This window comes from Mesoplodon bidens (assembly GCF_964165515.1).
Source record: "Mesoplodon bidens genome assembly, chromosome: 14".
In the NCBI taxonomy this organism is placed as follows: Eukaryota; Metazoa; Chordata; class Mammalia; order Artiodactyla; family Ziphiidae; genus Mesoplodon; species Mesoplodon bidens.
Window position 1 is genome coordinate 42700550 of NC_138170.1, and position 19970 is coordinate 42720519.

General features: G+C 38.7%; 1 protein-coding gene across 4 annotated transcripts in view; it reads left to right on the forward strand.

Moving 5' to 3' along the window:
• The first annotated feature begins 408 nt into the window (after positions 1-408).
• The window catches only part of EFEMP1 (EGF containing fibulin extracellular matrix protein 1), a 69180-nt gene continuing 49618 nt past the window's right edge, over positions 409-19970 (forward strand). The window contains exons 1-5 of one of the 4 annotated variants that reach the window (XM_081254822.1): positions 411-525; positions 1293-1333; positions 1767-1854; positions 6360-6408; positions 6572-6973. In XM_081254822.1, the coding sequence (XP_081110948.1) occupies positions 1774-1854; positions 6360-6408; positions 6572-6973 (532 nt within the window). In that variant the 5' untranslated portion in view covers positions 411-525; positions 1293-1333; positions 1767-1773. Of the gene's footprint in view, positions 590-1292; positions 1334-1766; positions 1855-6359; positions 6409-6571; positions 6974-19970 lie in introns of all 4 variants that reach the window. The other 3 variants (XM_081254821.1, XM_081254823.1, XM_081254824.1) reach the window with 3 other exon arrangements.

Genomic DNA, 19970 nt, shown 5'->3' on the forward strand with positions numbered 1-19970 from the left:
ATTTACTCTCTTAGGATTCACCTATTGGGGAAATAATAATAATAATAATAATAAGCAATTTCTCAGGACGCTCACAACAAGCTCTACTAGAAGAGCCTTTTTCCACTCCGCGGCGCACGAGAAATTGCCCGGGAGGCTGGAGCATCACCAAGGCCGATTCAAACCCCAAACGTCACATGCCAAACGTGCCATCTTCTGCCTGGAGTTCCGGCGTGTTTGGGAACGAAGAGTGAGGGGCTGGCAGGGGAGGGCAGGCGGGTGGTGGAGAGCCCCTGTAGGAGGGGGCGCAGACCCAGCTGCGCAGCGCGCACTCCCGCCCGGTTTGCAGCCCTCGGCTCAGCCCTTTTGCGCCTCCCTCAGCTCTCTCCTCCGCCCCTCTTCGCCCTCCCCTTTCCCTCCTTTTCTCCTCCTCCTCCTGCCGCCGCCGCGGCCGCTGCCAGACCTCGCCAGTTCAGACCCACGGGGCTGCCCTCCCCTGCTCTCTCCCCTCGCTGCCCGGGCCCGGAGCGCAGCGCGGCCGCGCAGGTAGGAGCCCCGAAGCGGGGGTCACACCAGCGCCCCCAGTGCCCGCGGGGCCGCGCGCCGAGGAGTAAGTGGGGTGACCTGAGGGGTGCAGTGGACCTGAGAACTGCCCCACACTGTGCAGGATCTCTCAGGCAGAGAGGGAGGTGGAGGTGTGTGGTGTAGGAATGCGATCTGTCAGCATGTGCGAGAACGGGGTGACATCTGTTTGGATGGGCATGTGTGTGCGTGCCGACAATCAGCCGACAGGGCTTTGCCCATAAACAAGGTTTTGAAAGTTTCAGGGGGCCAGAGATTTAAGCCGCACCTGGATTCCACAGGAGCTGGTTAGAAACTGGAGTGCTGAGCAGCTCCCCGGGGACGGCCGCCTGATAACATACAGTTGAGAAAGGGGACCTCGCCTCCCTGGGGGTGCCTGGCCGGCTGCCCTGAAATTGGTACTTCGGGCCGCTGTGTGGTTGCCCAGTTCCGGCCCTAGGCAGCCCCGATCCTGAAGGTAGCATTTCGGGGGCCGAGGGACTGATAAGGCACGAGGTTATGAGACGCTTTGGGCTGCTCCTCTACACAACCTGGGGGTTTTAAACAAAGCTGCGCAAAGAGAACGCCTGGAAATGCCACTTTGAGAGTTTGCGCTGGGGAATGTAAGAAGGAGCTCTGAAGGGCAGGTATTCTATCCTAGGGGAGGAGATTGCTCTCGAGTTTTGTTCTGGTGTTTTGTTTAAAAAATAAATAAATAAGTTTGAAGCCAAGTAATTCATATTTGTTCACAGGTTTTTCTGCTGAGCTGTGCAAGGAACTTAACTAGCTGGAGGTGAGCTTATAGGGAAAGCCTTAACGTTCAAGGGAATATGAGATTTGCTGCCCCACTTCAACCCTCGGAAAAAAATGAACCGTCTCCTTTGAAATTAATGACACTGTACTCTTTCTCTTTCACTCCCTTTCTCGAGCCTGCTGTGTAGGTGCAGTATAAAATGCACGCTGTATATCTTTTGTATATATTTCAGCGAAGCCGGACAGAGTAAAGTGAAATGTAATTCTGCAGCCGTTTTACAGTCTTTGGTGCCTCGTTTGGCCAAGGGAAGGTTGAGGAGGGGGAGGGGAGATGAGAAAGTAAATTGGAAGTTGGGTATGATGGAGCCTCAGCCTCCTCCGCCTTCGCTATCTTGCTTGTTACTTTACAGCAAAAGTTTTTATTTCCCCCGCAGCAGATACTAAGCATCGGTTTGTGCTGTGTTTTCTTTGAGATTCACGATGGTGAAAGCCCTTTTCCTAATTATGCTGACTCTGGCGTTGGTCAAGTCACAGGACACCGAAGAAACCATCACGTACACGGTAAGGGGTGATGGAATTTGAGATAAGTGCGGTTCATAGGGATTCTGTGGCACAAGGGAGACTTTATCCACTCCTGCCAGTCTATGTGGGCTGTTTGCTGTGGCGGATAATAAACGTTAGCAAGTTTCATGTTTAACATTCGTTGTAAATTGCCTGTCCTTTCAAAACTTCACTTAGTGTAACGAGGTGGATGGACCTAGAGTCTGTCATACCGAGTGAAGTAAGTCAGAAAGAGAAAAACAAATACCGTATGCTAACACATATATATGAGATCTGAAAAACGGTACTGATGAACCTAGTGGCAGGGCAGGAATAAAGACTCAGACGTACAGAACGGACTTGGTGGGGGGGCGGGGGCGGGGGGGGGCTGGGGGGCAGGGGAGGAGCTGGGGCGAAGTGAGAGAGTAGCATGACATATATACACTACGAAATGTAAAATGGATGGCTAGTGGGAAGCTGCTGCATAGCACAGGGAGATCAGCTGGATGCTTTGTGATGACCTAGAGGGGTGGGATAGGGAGGGTGGGAGGGAGGTCCAAGAGGGAGGGGATATGAGGTTATATGTATACATATAGCTGATTCACTTTGTTGTACAGCAGAAACCAACACAACATTGTGAAGCAATTATACTCCAATAAAGATATTAAAAATACAACAACAAAAGTTCTCTTAGATTACCATTTGAGACAGGGACCAAAATGCAAGGATTTGTGCAAGGCCAAAAAGGGAAACCCCTTTAAAACAAAACCCAAAGTAAGCTACATGTTTCTGACACATTAAACAAATTAATGGGTATAAGTAATTGGAAAACCTGAATTCCTATATACATGCAGATGAAACCAGAACTCAAGGAGTAAGACAAGTCAAATAGGAATGTTAAACATCACAAAAGCCCATCACCTCATTTGTGCATGTGACTTATGTTCTCATGTAAGTGGACTTTCTTGACTTCATAAAGCCTATTATTCATTTACAGTATAACTGATAACTCATATAAATGCCATTCAGATAGACTTTACGAGTTACCAGGATGTGATATTTGGTAAAATGGTTTTAAAATGCATTGTATGAAATTTGGTTTTGCATTTTCTAATTAGCATATCTGATATTTCCAAGTAATTTTGATTAGTTAATTGTATGGATATAACCAACGTTTAATAAAATATTGAATATATCATCTAACCCCTCCCACTGCCAGGAATGGATATGGTGAGAACAGAGGGCAGTGCTTACCTCACTTCTGGTGAGTTTGTTTGCACCTCTGTTTTGTGTTTTCTAGTCTTTAATCAGTGTTGTGAGGCAAATGACATTTGTCCTGGATCAGAATATGAAAAACATATTTTTCTGCTTGCTCCCAATTTAAAATTAAGTAATCTTACTCAAAAGAATGTGAAAAATTTTTGAAAATAAAACCATTAAAAGTGAGCTAATGTCAATTACTGATAATAAACATTATCTCACTTTTTTGATATTATCCCTAGAATGTTAGTATTCATCTGGCAAATATTCCTTGTTGTTTAGATCAACTATAAATCAAATGGGGTTTAATATAAATATTTTGTTAACTTAATGGTAAATGTAGTTGCTTCCTCTGCTGAAGATAAATAAAGCAAGATAAATGAATACATGTGTTGTTTATCTTCAAATGAAATTGTTTTGTTATTCAGGCTAAACTTACTACCTTCTTACAGAGCTAAAATTAAATTAGCTACCCACTTTTATATTCATCTAATAAAAGATTTTATTGCTTTTACAATTGCTTATCTTGTACCCCCTTCCCATTGCTAATCACCTAAATCTTACTCATCTTTAGCAGAGAAAGTTCCCTGTGGATTAAACACTGTAGTTTTAAGACCACTAACTGGGGTTCATCATATTATAACAGGTTTCCTAAATATGACACCCTTTTTGTGCTAAGATTAGACGTATTCTCTTTTGAATTGTGTATGCCTATTAGTTCATGGCTAAAGGACAAAATGTAGCTATATTTTTAGTAATTCCACTGTGGAGACAGTGTCTCCTTTCATCCTCACAGCAAAGTATGAGGTAAGTGACATCCTCTTCCTTCTGCTGATAGTGGAACTGAAGATCAGAGAGGTATCTAACTTGCTTAAGACTACACAGCCAGTAAGTGGTGAAACTAAATTCACTCTAGGCTTGTTTAATAGTAGATCCATATTGAATGTACTGGAACTGAAGACCTAAAACAAACTGGAAGTCTTCTCTATTTATTCAAGTGCACTGTCATTTTGCCTGGCTTGAAAGATACTTTTCAGAAGGATGGGTTCATATCCGCAAGACGGCCTCATATTCTTTCATGTTAAAGATAGGGTCCATTCAGTTATTCACTCATCAAGTATCTGCCGTGTGCACAAGCAATGCTCATCACTATCAAAAGAATTTAAGTTTACTTGCTTACTAAAAAAAATTCAGACCTTAACCTTAGGGAATTTACCTTGGGAAAATACTTTTGAAAGGTACAAACTATTATACAGATTATACATTTTGCTAAAGAAATACAAAAGCAAGGAGGTAATTAATGTTCATACTGGCATATTGAAGGAGGTAGAACTCTGTGCTGGTTCTTGAAGGAAGTGATGACTTTGGATTATTCTAGAAAGGCTGAAGAGGCACCTGAATCAGAAAAAGTGGCATAATCAAAGGCTAGAAGTGAAAACAGCTAAGTCAAGTCCAGGAGGTGACAACAAGCTAGGTAGTGGGGAGAACCTAGAGATGGCAGTAGTGGGAGATGAGAGGTTTACAGGCCACTGTGAGCTCTTAGATGGAAGGGCAACATAACCAAGAGAGCAAAGAAAGATTGTCATGGAGGCTTGTGTGCAGCATGTAGAGATATGGAGACCACCTAAGGAGACTTGCCTACTCATGAGGCCAGAAGGCTTACACCAACGTGGGAGAGACAGAAGTGGAAACAAAGTCAGCAGAGCTTGAAGGAAAATAATTGGAAAAGTTGATGTTAAAGTTGTAATTCTGGGTGCTAAGAAAGGTGGTAGTGCCTTGGACAGCGTTGGGGAAACTAGAGAGAATTAGTCTGGGGGATAAAGTGAGTTTAGTTTTCACCCTGTTAGGTCTCACAAATCAGTAAAATATCTAAACTCAGCTCTCTGTCTCCATTCAGCTATATAAGTAAATTTACTATTTACTTACTTAGCTCTTATAAAAGAATTTAAGTTTATTTATTTGTTTACTCTACTTTCGCTCAATCCTTCCCGAAGCCTCTTCCTCAAATCTGCATCTGATCAGATGTTTTCTTGAGCTTAAAATTTCTTCAGAGGCCTCATCACTTATACCAGCGTTTCTCAAGAAGTAGCCCATAGATGACTTGCATCAGAATCACCTGAGATGCCTCTTAGGAATTCAGATTCCAGGCCCCCAACCAAACCTACAGAATCAGAACCTTTGGTTGGGCCCAGGAATCTGCATTTTAACAAGCACCAGAATGATTCTTAAGCATAATGGAGCTTGAGATTCACTGACTTTTAAGGTAGAATTCAGTTTCTGTCTATCCCAAAGAAAGCCTTCCCAGGTTTGGCCCTGCCTACCTCTCTAACCTCACTCCACCCACCCAGGAATACTTGCAGCTCCTTCCTTCTTTAACAACTTTGCGCCTTTGCTTACGTGGTCCCTCATCCTAGACGCCCCATATCTCCCTGGAAAAAAGTCCTGTAAGGCCCAATTCACTTGTAGCTTTGCCCTTAAAGCCTTCCCTTCCACCCTGTCATGTCCACCCACAGCCCTGGGTAGGGTCCATCATTCCTTCCACAGGCAGACTTGTGTCATGACACCTGACATCTTGCTTATCTACCTGTCTGTCTCCTCTTCAGGCCTGTGAGCTGCTTGAGAACAGGAACAAGGTATTAATCATCTTTGCTTTCCCAGGGACTAGGGTGGTGCCTCGTGTGAGAAGGTACTTGACAGATGGTTCCTTCAGTGAGTGAACTAGAGAGGACCCGTAGGAACTAAAGCTAGGAGGCAGGCCATGGTGTGAGAAGGAGACTCAGGACTCGACTGAATAGGAATGATAAGGAAAGCCAGGTCTGGAATGCTCTAAGAGGATTTGGAGAGAGAGAGGAAATTGTCAAGGGCTGAGAAAAAGAACTCAGCTGAATTTTTTTTTTTTTTTTTGGTAAAATTTACAGTGTGGAGGAAGGGGCAAATAAAGCAAAAAAGCAGTCAGAGAGATTGCAGAATATTAGTATTGGGACAGAGAGAAAGGAATTCCAAGAAGATGGTTATGGGCAACTGGACCCAATGCAAATACAACAAAAGAGCTGAGACAGCTGGTGATTGAGAAGGGATCCCTGAAGCGGTCCAGTGCACAGATGTGTCTTTTTTAAAAGGCTACAGAATGGTAAACTACCTCATCATCTATCTAGGCCTCTAGCACAAAGATTGATGCCATAAGTATGAAGCTTTTAGAGTGACTTCTCAGAGAATGGATACTCAATTAACTGTCTCCTGGCCCCATCTTGATGTTTTCTTCACAGCAATGCACAGATGGATATGAGTGGGATCCTGTAAGACAGCAGTGCAAAGGTGAGCCAACTTTCAAAGACTTCCCATCTGAACATAGCTCTCTTGTCTCCATCTCATATGTCCTTCATGTCCTGCCTGTATTATACCCAAAAGGCATAAGCATATATTTACATGTTGTTTCCCCTCTAAGAAGATTCCTGACTTATTTTATTACTGACCACAGATATTGATGAATGTGACATTGTCCCAGACGCTTGCAAAGGTGGAATGAAATGCGTCAACCACTATGGAGGATATCTCTGCCTTCCTAAAACAGCCCAGATTATTGTCAACAATGAACAACCGCAGCAAGAAACACCAGCAGCTGAAGGTGTGGGTGCAGCTACCAATGCAGCTGCGACCTCTAGTACAGGCACTGGGGGTGTAGCAGCCAGTGGCATGGCAGCCAGTGGAGTGGTGCCTGGGGGTGGTTTTGTCGCCAGTGCTGCTGCTGAAGTGCAGACTGGTCGAAATAACTTTGTCATCCGGCGGAACCCAGCTGACCCTCAGCGCATTCCCTCCAACCCTTCTCACCGGATCCAGTGTGCAACAGGCTATGAGCAGAGTGAGCATAACGTGTGCCAAGGTAAGCATGACTTTCTATGCTAATGAGAAAGTTCTTGCCCAGGTGCACCTGTGGTGATGATGACAACAGCTCATATTTACTGAGAGCTGCCCACTTACCAGACTTTGTGCTAAGTGCTTTGCCTGCATTATCATATTCAATCATCACAATAGTCCTAAAAGGTAGTTGCTGCCAGTACCATCATTTTGCATATGAGGAACTGTGTCTCAGAGAGGTCATCAGTGGTTCTCAACCCTAGCTGCACATATTTAGGGTCACTTGGGAGCCTTTAAAACTTCTCCATGTCCAAGCCACACCCCAGCCCAATTAAATAACAGTCTCTGGGGGGTGGGTTCCAAGAATCAGTATTTTTTTAAAGCTCCCCATGTGGTCCCAGTGTGCAGCCAAGTTTGAGAACTAGGGGTCACACAGGTGGTGAATACAGAGCCAGCGTTCAAACCCAGACAGATGGGGCCAGAGTCACAGCTGTCAAAAGGAGCAAATTATTCATTTGGAATTTGAAATTGTGCTGTCAAGCTACTCCACAAATGTCCCCCTTTAAGGTCTCAAACTTTCTTTTTATTGAACTTGCCACTGACTTGTTTTCCTCACAGAGGAATAAAGAAATGGGACTTCTGCTTCTCATTACCTTGGAGGGAGTCTCCCCCACTCACATTTATATCTATTTTTAAGCTCTCATTTGAGCACATTTCGCTTATATCACTTGCACCATGGCACCATCCGCCTGGGTTTTTCTGTTTATTTTCACAAAGAGTACACATCACTGTGTATTCTAGAAACAGCTGTAGACTCATGCTAGCAAAGTGATAAGAATCTTGGGCTTTGAAGACATGTAGGATATTAACTAACTGGACTGTGCTAAGGGATTTTCTTCCTCTTTGCCTACTTAGCAAACCCTTTTAGATCTGCCTAACGTGGCAACAGAAGCTCCAGACTACTTTTTCACTACCAGGGGCTGACTGGGTAAACCCCATAAGACACCATAAGTGCCTGGTACCCCCTGGCCAATGGAAAGGGCCCAGGAGTTCTTACCTTCTACCTGCCTGAATGAGGAAGAGCACCTTCCTCCCTCAACACTCAAGGGTTCAACTGGGGTCACCTAGCTGCTGCATTAAGTGAAAGAAGCAACTGCTGGTCCTCTAGAATGCTGCCCCTTATTCACCAGTGTTGAGTTTTATCTTCTGTATAAAATATAGTAGATTTTAAATGGTTTATAAATGAAGTAAGGAAACCTATCAGGCTCTGACTTTTATTATTTTATATTTTGTGTTCAAATTTTAAGTATCCCACATCAAGAGCTAGCCCATGCTGTGATGGTGTCACTTTTCAGAGAACCTATCGTATTAGCATCTGTTTTGTGTTACTGTCATGAGTCAGAATTCCAATACTGATGATGAATGCTTCAGCATCTGCTTGATATTCCGATATTTAATTTAAGGATTATGTCAAAGAGATAACCTCATGAGGTTATTTATATATACAAATAAATAGATATTTACAAATAAATATATATTTATATAAAATATATATGGTGTGTGTATTTGAGTGAATACTGGTTTAAAAATACCTTGAATTTATTTCAGATACCAACTTTTAATTGTGTTATTTAAGTATATAATTATATTGGAAGGTTTGGTGGTATTTTTCCTGAAACTGAAAAGTTTTACTGACATTTTTAAAGTATTGACTTTTACATACTGAATTATTTTTTACACTTCAGATGTATGTTTTAATGGTACTTAGGAGAAGAAAACCCAGGTAAATGAATGGATAGTTTATCAGAAACTGTCAAAGTAGTTTATGGTCCACCATTGACAGTTGTGGTTGAAAGCAAGAACAATGCCTAGAATCGAATGAAAATTTTCTAGAATAAAACATACTCAGGATTTACAACATGCATTGGTTACAGTAGAAACTGTATAATAAAAAGTGAATAATAAAAATGAAATCCGATTTAATTTTTCTTAAAGATTTAGACTATCTTACAAAGTAAGTTACTTTTAAAATATTTATAATCCTTACTTCTGTGGGAATTTCTTTTTAATTTTAAGCTAAAATTCTTAAATGCTTATGGTAGATGCTAAATACATATTCATTGATTGTGTGCACACAGGGCATTTCCAACCCAAACTGTTTTGCATAATTCAACTAATTTCAAAAATTTGGGATTGGGGGTCTGTATCATTAAAAGTAGGGTTAAAAGTTTTTTGGATGACTTAAGGCTTAAGTTGGATTTCTTCCCACCTTACAATTTTGCAAAGTGCCCATAAATGTGGATTTACTTAATTGTTGATAAAAGGGGGTTATTTCATATGATAACAACAGGATAATCTGTCTAGGGAATCTGACTAACATAAGTCAAGTCACACTTGTGCCCATTTATTATTGAGCCAATCAAACATGCAGTCCAGTTTCTTCTGATTGCCTGCAGATGTATGACATTCTCATTCCAGGCCAGCAGCACAAAATAATATTTTATAACCAATGTGAAAGTGTGGGGACCTCCGCTTGAAACAATAATGTGCTCCAAGGACCTACATTACTGACATCATTGTGGAGTTTGAGGAGCCTTCTGTTTTAATAAAGATCTCCACCCCCTTTTAAATGTTGCATACTTATGACCAGTAGTCCAAATACATTTACTGTGGTTGCTGGATCAGAATAAATGAATGCCTGTAGATGGGTCGTGTATGTATTACAATTATTTCTTTTTCCCACATATATTTTTCAACAGGTACAGTTTATCATTACATAACTTAAAGCTGAGGACATTTTTAATGTAATGGCTGAAATCTGAACTGTGTTTCAGTGTTAAAGTCAGTCGTGCCTTTGAATGCACTATTACCAATCACAGTTGCCACCTAATTTAAATACCACTAGATATTTTAAAATGTATTCTATTTTAGGGACTCCCCTGGGGGTCCAGTGGTTAAGACTCTCAGCTCCCAATGCAGGGAGCGTGGGTTCAATCCCTGGTTGGGAAACTAAGTTCCCACATGCAGTGTGGCACAGCCATAAATATATAAATAAATAAATGTATTCTATTTTATAAATATATTTTTAACCAGCTTTCCATGTTTTAACATTTAGTGAAAACATGATCCTTTAACTTTTATTCATCTATTTGTCCAGAGTTTTTCAATTTCGTGCAAAACCAAGGGGTTTAAAATATAACATCCAAATATCAATTCACAGTAAGCAGTTTTTCTCAGGTAATTTTTGCCAACTGAGCGTGATACTGGGGAGGCCATTCACACAGAGAATTTCAAAGACAGGTCCCATCTTTGGCAGCTATCTCATTACATGAAGATCATTTCAGTGTTACATACATGGAGTCATGTAAAAATTAAGTTTTAGAAATTATTCATTTCTCCATGAAATATTATCTACCTCAAAGACAACAGATATTCATCTGCTCCAAAAGGAAGTTGGATCTTTAGTGCATAGTCACTATGTTATCTTCTTCAAGGGATATGGAGTTAGAAATCACTAGTTCAAGCTGAGAAATAATTTTTTTATCATATATAAGTTTCCAAGAGCCCCATTCTTGTAGGAAAAAAAAAAATCATTTGGGAACTGGCAAATAAGAGAAAGCATCAATTGCCCAATTCAAAGGGATTTGTTCACTTAATTGAACTTTCAAAAAATTAAATGTAGAATATTTTGCATAGCTGGCAATTAAGTCATTACTAACCTCATGCAGGGTTTACAAGTTATCATTACTAACTTGCTAAAGAAACCATACCATCAAAAAATGAACTTGATACAAACGTCTAATGAAGCTGATTGTGGAGCTAAATCCAGAGTGCAATACCTGGCTTGTGTTATATAAGGTATAACTGAGAGATGTGAAAGCATACCCTAGAGTTTCCAACCATCCCTGTCTACCCAAGATTTTCCTGGTTTGAAAACTTAATGTCCCACATTGCTGGAAATGCCTCAGTCCTGGGGAAATGGCATTGTGGATCACCCTAGCAAACCCCCAATAACCAAATGTCCTGCACATTACAGCCAACAGTGAAAAAGTCGAATGTTGGAGCCACTTTTTCAGGTTAAGGCATTGTTTGTCCAGTAAGACTGTTTTTTCTATTTGTTTTGAACTTTGAAAAACCATATTTCATTGATCTTTATGTACCTGGACAGAGCCTTTCTTTGTAGTTGTCAGGATCCCGCCAGTTTGTCAGTTTCCACATTGTTCTAGATTGCATGTGTAGAATACCTATACATTAGCACCTACATACTTAGATACATGTCATACCATAGTTAGCTCATCTTTCCTCATTTCCACTGGGAAAAATTTTACCACTCAGCTAAATTAAATACCATACTTCAATTATAAAGTTTTATTTGCCAAAAATTTTTTTTTCAATTTTCAATTGTATTTTCAATGATTTTATTTGATTTGTATTATTATTACCTATGACACAGGAGCAACTAAAAAGCTAAAAAGAAAAAAACTGTTGCCTTTTGGAAAGCCTAAAGGAATGAAGAAATTACACTCAGGGTTAAAAAGCTCTAAGCTCTTGGGGACCATCTATTATCCTCCTCACGTTTCTTTATAAACATAAGGATAACTAAAATACTATTTTGAAAAGGAAAAATGTTATTATCTATACATCTACTTTAAAAAAGAGAAACTTGAACTAACATGTACAGATTCTCAGATGCTAGGGATGTCTCTCTTCGGCTTCTTTCATTTGAAACTTAAATGATCACATATCTGAAAGGGGATTTATAAACTATAGTGTAATCAAGTAGCTTAGCATACTTGGCATTGTCATTACCAAACAACTTTCAAACACTACCCTTTTGCTGATCCTCACTAATGTCATTAGGGTCTCTGTTTTCTCCTGTTAGTTTTGTGAGGAAATGCCTAATTTTTGTTACATGTAATTATACAGCCAAGCGAAGAGCTTTGATCTCAGAAAATAGATATTTTGCAAAAGGAAGACTATAATTGAGTAAATTATGATATTAACAGAAACTAAATATTTCAAGCACAAAGTAAAATGGGTATTAGCTTACTAATAGTTCATTGTGTTTAGTTGTTAATTACCTTTGAGTATCTGAAAATTCTCTAAGGCCATATAAATGGATAGGAGTTGAGTTTATGGAGAAAACTTAATTGCTTTTAAAATAAGCTGATGCAGTGTAATTGCATTGATTTCCTCCTGAAAAATCTAGCATTGTTTCATAATTTACTTTTCCAAGCACTGTAGTCATAAAATTTCTGTTAATTTAAGACTCATTTTTAATATACATTTTATAGATAATATGTATATCTATCTGATTCATGCATAGTCAGAAAATTCCTTCATAAAAATTGAGTGACAATTATTTGAGGTGGAAGAATGGAAGAGGTCAATATGATCACTCTTCTGCAACAGAAGACTAAGTTATATAACTGTTTAACTCAATGATTTTCAAAGTGTGGTCCCCAGATCAGAAACATTAGCATTATCCTGTAACTTATTAGAAATGCAAAATCTTGGGCCCCATCAGACCTACTGAATTGGAAACTCTGGGGATGGGGCTCAGCAATTTGTGTTTTAACAATTTTATGATTTTGATCCCTGCTGAAGTGTGAAAACCAATGGCCTAACTTAATCTTAACCTCAGGAAGCTGCATTCAGTTATAAAAACGAGAGGGCAAGGTCAGAATACTTTACGTGGGATATGGGAAGTAATGAAGAGAAAACATCTAAAATATACATTCTACTTATAGGACAGAAATATTTCTATTTCATTTCTCTCACTTTTCTTGTCATCACCAGTGCTCTGATCCCTAAATATTATTGGCCATGAGTCCTGGTTAGGACTATATCCCCAAACCAAGGACATATATGTGCAATCTAGAGGAAAAGGGGACATTTTAACCAGAAAACAAGAGATCTTACACCTGTCTATAAAACCTGCAAGTGTAAAATGCTGTAACTGCCCTTAAATTGTCAGTAAGTGAAACTTGCAGTTATGTTCTGGCTATGGTAAGGATTGGCGCTGTGATACCCCTACCTTCTATAGGCATTCCCCTTATACTCAAGGCACAAACATTGTTGTTTGGAGGTTCAGTTCATGTAGAGTTGTGAAAGAGGAGGAGGTTGACTCTGATTTTGGCCTTAAAGTGTGTTTTGGTTACCAAAGTGATAGGAGATCCTTTCAATATCAGGTGCACTGCTGACATCTCCTTTAGATTCTGTGAATATCATCAAATATTAGAAGAGTATTCACATAAGTATCTTCTGTTCAATTTAAACTTTATCACAGATTTACTTGCCATCAAAGACAAGAAGACTCTTGTTAAAACTAGTTAACACAATCTGTAGAATGAACTTTCCTCTCCCCATAGAAGCAAAAAGAAGCAGATTAAACAAGAATTGCAAGCCTGGGTAACTTCAGGAATGTGCACTGGTACTGGCTCATTATATCTTTCTCCAGCAGAAAATTTCAAACTATAGTCTCTGAAATCAACAAATTGCCCCATTTGTAAGGATTGCCTTTGCACTTGTTGAATTATTGGCACAATTTTATTCTTTGAAACCAAAGAGTAAACAAAATTTGCCCCAAATGTGTTTGATTTTGCATGAAGGTACAAATAAGTAATTCATGCCACATCTGAAATTCATTACCATGCTTCTTTTTCCAGGAGGTAACTGCAAATTGCACACTCAAAAATAAAACTGATCAAGAAAACTGCATTCAAATATTGGCAGAAGAAAACAGCTGTCATTGCAAGCATTTAGCCACAATTGCAGGCTTGTAGCTTGAACCTAAATGATTTGTAAACATTTAATAAAGATGAAGTGAAGAAATGACATGAAAGGAAGGCTGAGTGCCAGGATACTGGCAGCAGCATGAACAGCTTATTGCTGTCAATTTCAAATAATCTTTTCAAATTAAAAGGAGGGACAGAGAATGAATCAATGTTATGTAAATGTGTACAAAATGACTTAAAAACTTGAGATATTCGGCTAACTCAACTCAACTAACTTGAACTACCTTTGAAATAATTGTACATCCATACTAGTCAAGGGTAACCAGGCAATATCACAAGTGAAACTGATCAAACAGAATGCAAAACCATTCAGTTAATGTTCAATAAAATCCAATCAAATTTTAAGAACCACTTTCTGTTGTAAGGCACTTTGATAGAATAAAAGTAGAAGGAAGGAGTGGCCATTGTCCTCAGGGAACTGACCATCATTAACCCATGAATTATAAAATAACAATAAAAGAAGCAAAATATATAGCTCAGGAAAGTTAACACATGGGACATCACAGGAAGCACATAATGAATTGCCAAAAGTAGTAGCAAAACAAATATGTGATACAGGTATGCTTACAATTTATTAAAATCCACATTTAGACAGAAAAAAGAACATGTCCCCAGAAATGTTGTCAGGAACAAAAGCCTGGTTCCTCCCTGGAATGGAACATTTAGAAGAGAATGATGAGGGGAAGTTGAGAGGTCTGATGAGGAAATTAAGATCTGAATAGCAAGGGAAGTAACCATCTTATATATAGCCAAGCAGAAAAAGCGAAAAGCAGCTTTGTGTCCATGTTCCTTCTGCCCAAGAGTGGTTTCCCAGGAGAGTCCCCCAGAAGCAGGGTGCTGCTGATAGGAATGCTAATGAGGTAAGGGATAGGGGTATGTGGAGGAAAACAAAATTTGATAGTATATGTGATGCTGAAGCACTGCAGAGCAAACATCTATGACTAGTTCCATCCTCAGTAACTCTCCCCAACAAAATACTAATGTGTTCCTCCAGCCCTGTCTCAGTATCTTCCCAAACTTATTATTGAAAAGGCACAAAGCAAATGTTTTGTGTTTGTGTGTGCGTGTTTGAATAAATGAATGGTTTTTAATCATCAGAGAATTCAGGCTTAAAGCTTACTTGAATTCTAAAACCATCCTTGAAAATGAGCAGTTATGTACCATATGTGTATAAGGTGTATTTCCCAACTCTATATGTATCAAACTTCTTATTAATAATGGAGGGTGGGAGGGAGGCTCAAGAGGGCAGGGATTTGGGGATATATGCATACATATAGCTGATTCAACTTATTGTACAGCAGAAACTAACACAACATTGTAAAGCAATTACACTCCAAAAAAGATGTGAAAAAACAGTAGATAAAAAACAATAATGGGGCTTCCCTGGTGGAGCAGTGGTTGAGAGTCCGCCTGCCAATGCAGGGGACGCGGGTTCGTGCCCCGGTCCGGGAGGATTCCACATGCCGCGGAGCAGCTGGTCCTGTGAGCCATGGCCGCTGAGCCTGCGCGTCCGGAGCCTGTGCTCCGCAAAGGCAGAGGCCACAACAGTGAGAGGCCCGCGTACCACAAAAATAATAATAATAATAATAATAATAATAATAATAATAATAATAATAATAATGATGGAGGTCTTAAATATCTAGTTCCCATCTTAAGCTTAAGCCACTTGAAAGAAGGAACTATGAAGTCTATTCTTTATATTGTGGATTGTTAGGTTTTTAACAAACATTGGTGAATAAATAAGTTGCTGTTATTCCTAAAGCAAGACTAGTAATTAGAAATACTAGAATTCTTTTAACTTTCTGACAAGACATTTAACCAGTGAATGCATCACTATATCAAATATATCCTTCCTCAGAAATCTAATGGTGAATAATGAAAATACAGTTGGGTTGGGGAAATGTTAGTATTTATGATATTTGAAGTGAAATAATCACAAGGCTGGAAAATATTTATGTAAGCTCTCTAATACTGTGAAGAAAATCAAGACACTGGGTGAAGCTCTATAAAATAAGAGCAAGAAAGGAAGAAGGGATCAGAGCAATCCGTCTTGCTTCTTTCCCTTGACTGCAAGCCCAAAACTATCTTTTTTGTGGTTGTTGTTATGTAGTTGTTTTAATTGAAGTAAAATTGACTTATAATATTGTGTTATTTTCAAGAGTACAGCAAAGTGATTCAGTTATATATATTTTGTCCAGATTATTTCCCATTATAAGTTATTACAAGTTATTGAATATAGTTCCCTGTTGCTATGCAGTAAATCCTTTTTACTTATATATTTGATATATAGTAGTTCATATCTGTTAATCCCATACTCTGAATTTATCCCTTCTCTCCCTCCATTTCTCCTTAGGTAACCATAAGTTTATTTTCTATGTCTGTGAGTCTGTTTCTGTTTTGTATATAGATTCATTTGTATTATTTTTTAGATTCCACGTGTAAGTGATATCATATAGTATTTGTCTTTCTCTGTCTGACTTATTTCACTTAGTATCATATTCTCTAGGTCCATCCATGTTGCTGCAAATGGCATATTTCATTCTTTTTTATGACTGAATAATATTCCATTATATATATACCACATCTTCTTAAGTCAATCACCTGTTGATGTGCACTTGGATTGTTTCCATGTCTTGGCTATTGTAAATAGTGCTGCTATGAACATTAGGGTGCATGTATCTTTTTGAATTAGTTTTTGTCCTTTCTGGATATATGCTCAGGAGTGGGATTGCTGGATCATGTTATAGCTCTAATTGTAGTTTTTTAAGGAACCTCTATACTGTTTTCAATAGTGGCTGCACCAGTTTACATTCCCACCAACAGTGTAGGAGCGTTCCCTTTTCTCCACACCGTCTCCAGCACTTATTATTTGTAGACTTTTTGATAGCCATTCTGACCAGTGTGAGGTGATACCTCATTGTGATTCTGATTTGCATTTCTCTAATAATTAGTGATGTTGAGCATCTTTTCATGTGCCTGTTGGCCATCTGTATGTCTTCTTTGGAGAAATGTCTGTTTGGGTCTTCTGCCCATTTTTTTATTGGGTTTTTTTTTTTATATTGAGCTGAATGAGTTGTTTATATATTTTGCCTGTCACATCGTTTGAAAATATTTTCTCCCATCCTGTAGCTTGTCTTTTTATTTTGTTGATGGTTTCCTTTGCTGTGCAAAAGGTTTTAAGTTTGATTTGTCCCCATTTGTTTATTTTTGTTTTTATTTCTATTGCCTTGGGAGAGTGATCTAAGACAATATTGCTACGATTTATGTCAGAGAGTGTTTTGCCTATGTTCTCTTCTAAGAGTTTTATGGTGTCATGTCTTATATTTAGGTCTTTAAACCATTTTGAGTTTATTTTTGTATATAGTGTAAGGGAGTGTTCTAATTTCATTGATTTACATGTAGTTGTCCAGCTTTTCCAACACCACTTGTTGAAAAGACTGTCTTTTTCTCCATTGTATATTCTTGCCACCTTTGTCAGAGATTAATTGACTGTAGGTGTGTGGGTTTATTTCTGGGCTCTCTATTCTGTTCCATTGATCCATATGTCTGTTTTTGTGCCAATACCATGCTGTTTTGATTACTGTAGCTTTGTAGTATTGCCTGAAGTCTGGGAGGATTATGCTTCCAGCTTTGTTCTTTTTCCTCAGAATTGCTTTGGCAATTCTGGATCTTTTGTGGTTCCATATACATTTGAGGGTTATTTATTCTAGTTCTGTGAAAATTGTCATGAGTATTTTGATAGGGATCACATTAAATCTGTAGATTGCTTTGGATAGTATGGCCAATTTAACAATATTAATCCTTCCAATCCAGGAGCATGGGCTATCTTTCCATTTCTTTGAATCATCATCAATTTCCTTTATCAGTGTTTTATATAGTTTTCAGCATATAGGTCTTTCACCTCCTTGGTTAAGTTTATTCCTAAGTATTATTTTATGTGATTTTAAACTGGATTTTTTTTTTACTTTCTCTTTCTGATATTTCATTGTTAGTGTAAAGAAATGCAACAGATTTATGTATATTAATCTTGTATCCTGTTACCTTGCTGAATTCATATATTAGTTCTAAAAGTTTTTGTGTGGAGTCTTCAGTGTTCTCTATACAGAGTATCATGTCATCTGCAAATAGTGACAGTTTTACCTCTTCCCTTCCAATTTGGATATCTTTTATTTCTTTTTCTTGACTGATTGCTGTGGCTAGGAATGAAACTATTCTTTTTAAATTTATTCTGTTAAAATGCTAAAGGGTAGAATCCAGGAAAGTCACTTAGTTGGTTGTAGGTGACTTAAAGAAGCACAGTTCTGATCTGGTCCCAAGTTACAAAGAACTGAATTTCTAGAGAAGTGAGAAAGAAATCCATGGATCCAAGTGGCCCAGGAAAGAACACAGATTACTGAGGGCCCCTTGGGAACTAATAGCTAGCTTGTATTACGTACTTAACTGTATGTGAAATATGAGTGTGAAGTAGACAATGGAACTAGAGACAACCATAAAAGCTGTGTGTATTGCTTTATGTGTGCCCAGCTAAAGGGAGAATCATGATGGAAATTGCAACTGCCTTTGTGCATATAGTTAAATCTCAAAAAGCTCCAGAAACTGTAGTGAAATAAGTTTTGTACTCTAAACAGCTGTGTGTGCTGCAGAGAATCTAATCCTACTCCCTTGAGTGGAAATGTGGAACACAATCCAAAACAGGAAACAACTCAGAGGTTCCCATTCAGTGTCCACCCTGGAGACCAGGTCTATCACAACCTGGATTAGGGAAGAATTTTTGTTCAGTAGTGATTAGTTAGATCTCACTATTTTGCAGCAAAGCCTCCTCTCATACATACATTCACAAAATTAGTATGCCATTAAATTGTTGCTGACTTTTTCACTATTCACTAAAAAACCTAAGTATCTCAATATTTTTAAATATACCAAAATTATGAAGAGCAGTATAAGTCTGTTTTTCAGAGTCTGTTGTTGAATCCTTCAACTTTGTTGTTTATTTGAGGAAGCTTCTTAGAGAATAAGTTCAACTTTAATCATTCTCCTAAAATATATGAGTGATTTAGGTATTTGGCATCATTCGAAACCCACCAGTAAGCTTTCTTCCTAATCACTGCTTTTCATCATTTGAGGCCTAAAGAGATACTTTTATGTAAGATGGTTTTCTCTCCTTATCCATGTTCTGTCCTGAGCAGTTTGTGATATCAGAAGATATCTTGTCTAAAAAAGGAAAGGACATTCCAAAAGAAGTTGTTAAAAGACACCTTAGAAACCTGCCCACACAGCCTAAATAACCCCCTTTCTTGCCTAGATTTAGTGTATTCCAGCTATTTACACTCACACATATGCACACATACACATACCCACTCAAGTTCATGCCCATATACATGCATGTACACAAACATGTAACAATGCACCATTTTTTGGTAGGAAAGTAACATGTACAAAAATTAAACGGATCAAAGCTGATAATGCTTCTAAAATGATTTGGAACACAGGTCCCCCTCTCATTATTCTTGTAAAATCAACACTGGGAACTGCTTTCTAAATTCATGTGTTTACCTATCACAAGAGAAAGGGCACCTTGGACAGCTACTACATGATTTAATCAATAAAGACATTATTGGATGGAATATAGAGTCAACAAAGAAATAAAAGTGTTAAGGTGTAACTTCTAAGACTCTGTTGTCTTACACTTCAGCAACATCCTGACTATGTCTTGACTAATCTTTCTTAGAGATTTACCTGGATTCCATCCTGACCTACCTTTGTGTTCTTGGGCAACTAAATTTTTAACAAAATAAATTTTTTAGATAGACCATTATAGAATGGATTAGAAAATAACTTATCTGTGACTGACATTGAATCCCCATGCTCTTTTATTCCTCAGACTTTGGCAAATTATATAGTCAGGATGTAGCCAAGAATAAAACATCACTCAACAAACAAGGCAGAAGATTCCAGTTATTCATGATTAATTAAACTTCCCAGTAAAAGCTGCGGGCCCTTTTTGTAAAACTAGTTCACGACTTGGTGCATCAGAAGAACCCTAATCCAGGGAGGAAGGTAGCCAGAGAAAAATGTCCTTCCACACAAGCTGGTAAAGATGCTGGGCTTTGTTGTAAACTTCAATTCCAAGACCTCCTTTCTTTAGTAATTGGGGGGAGGTGGGGGAAGCTAATGATAAAAGGAAGCTAAATAAAAGAAGGAAATTTAATTGTGGTGCAATTTATA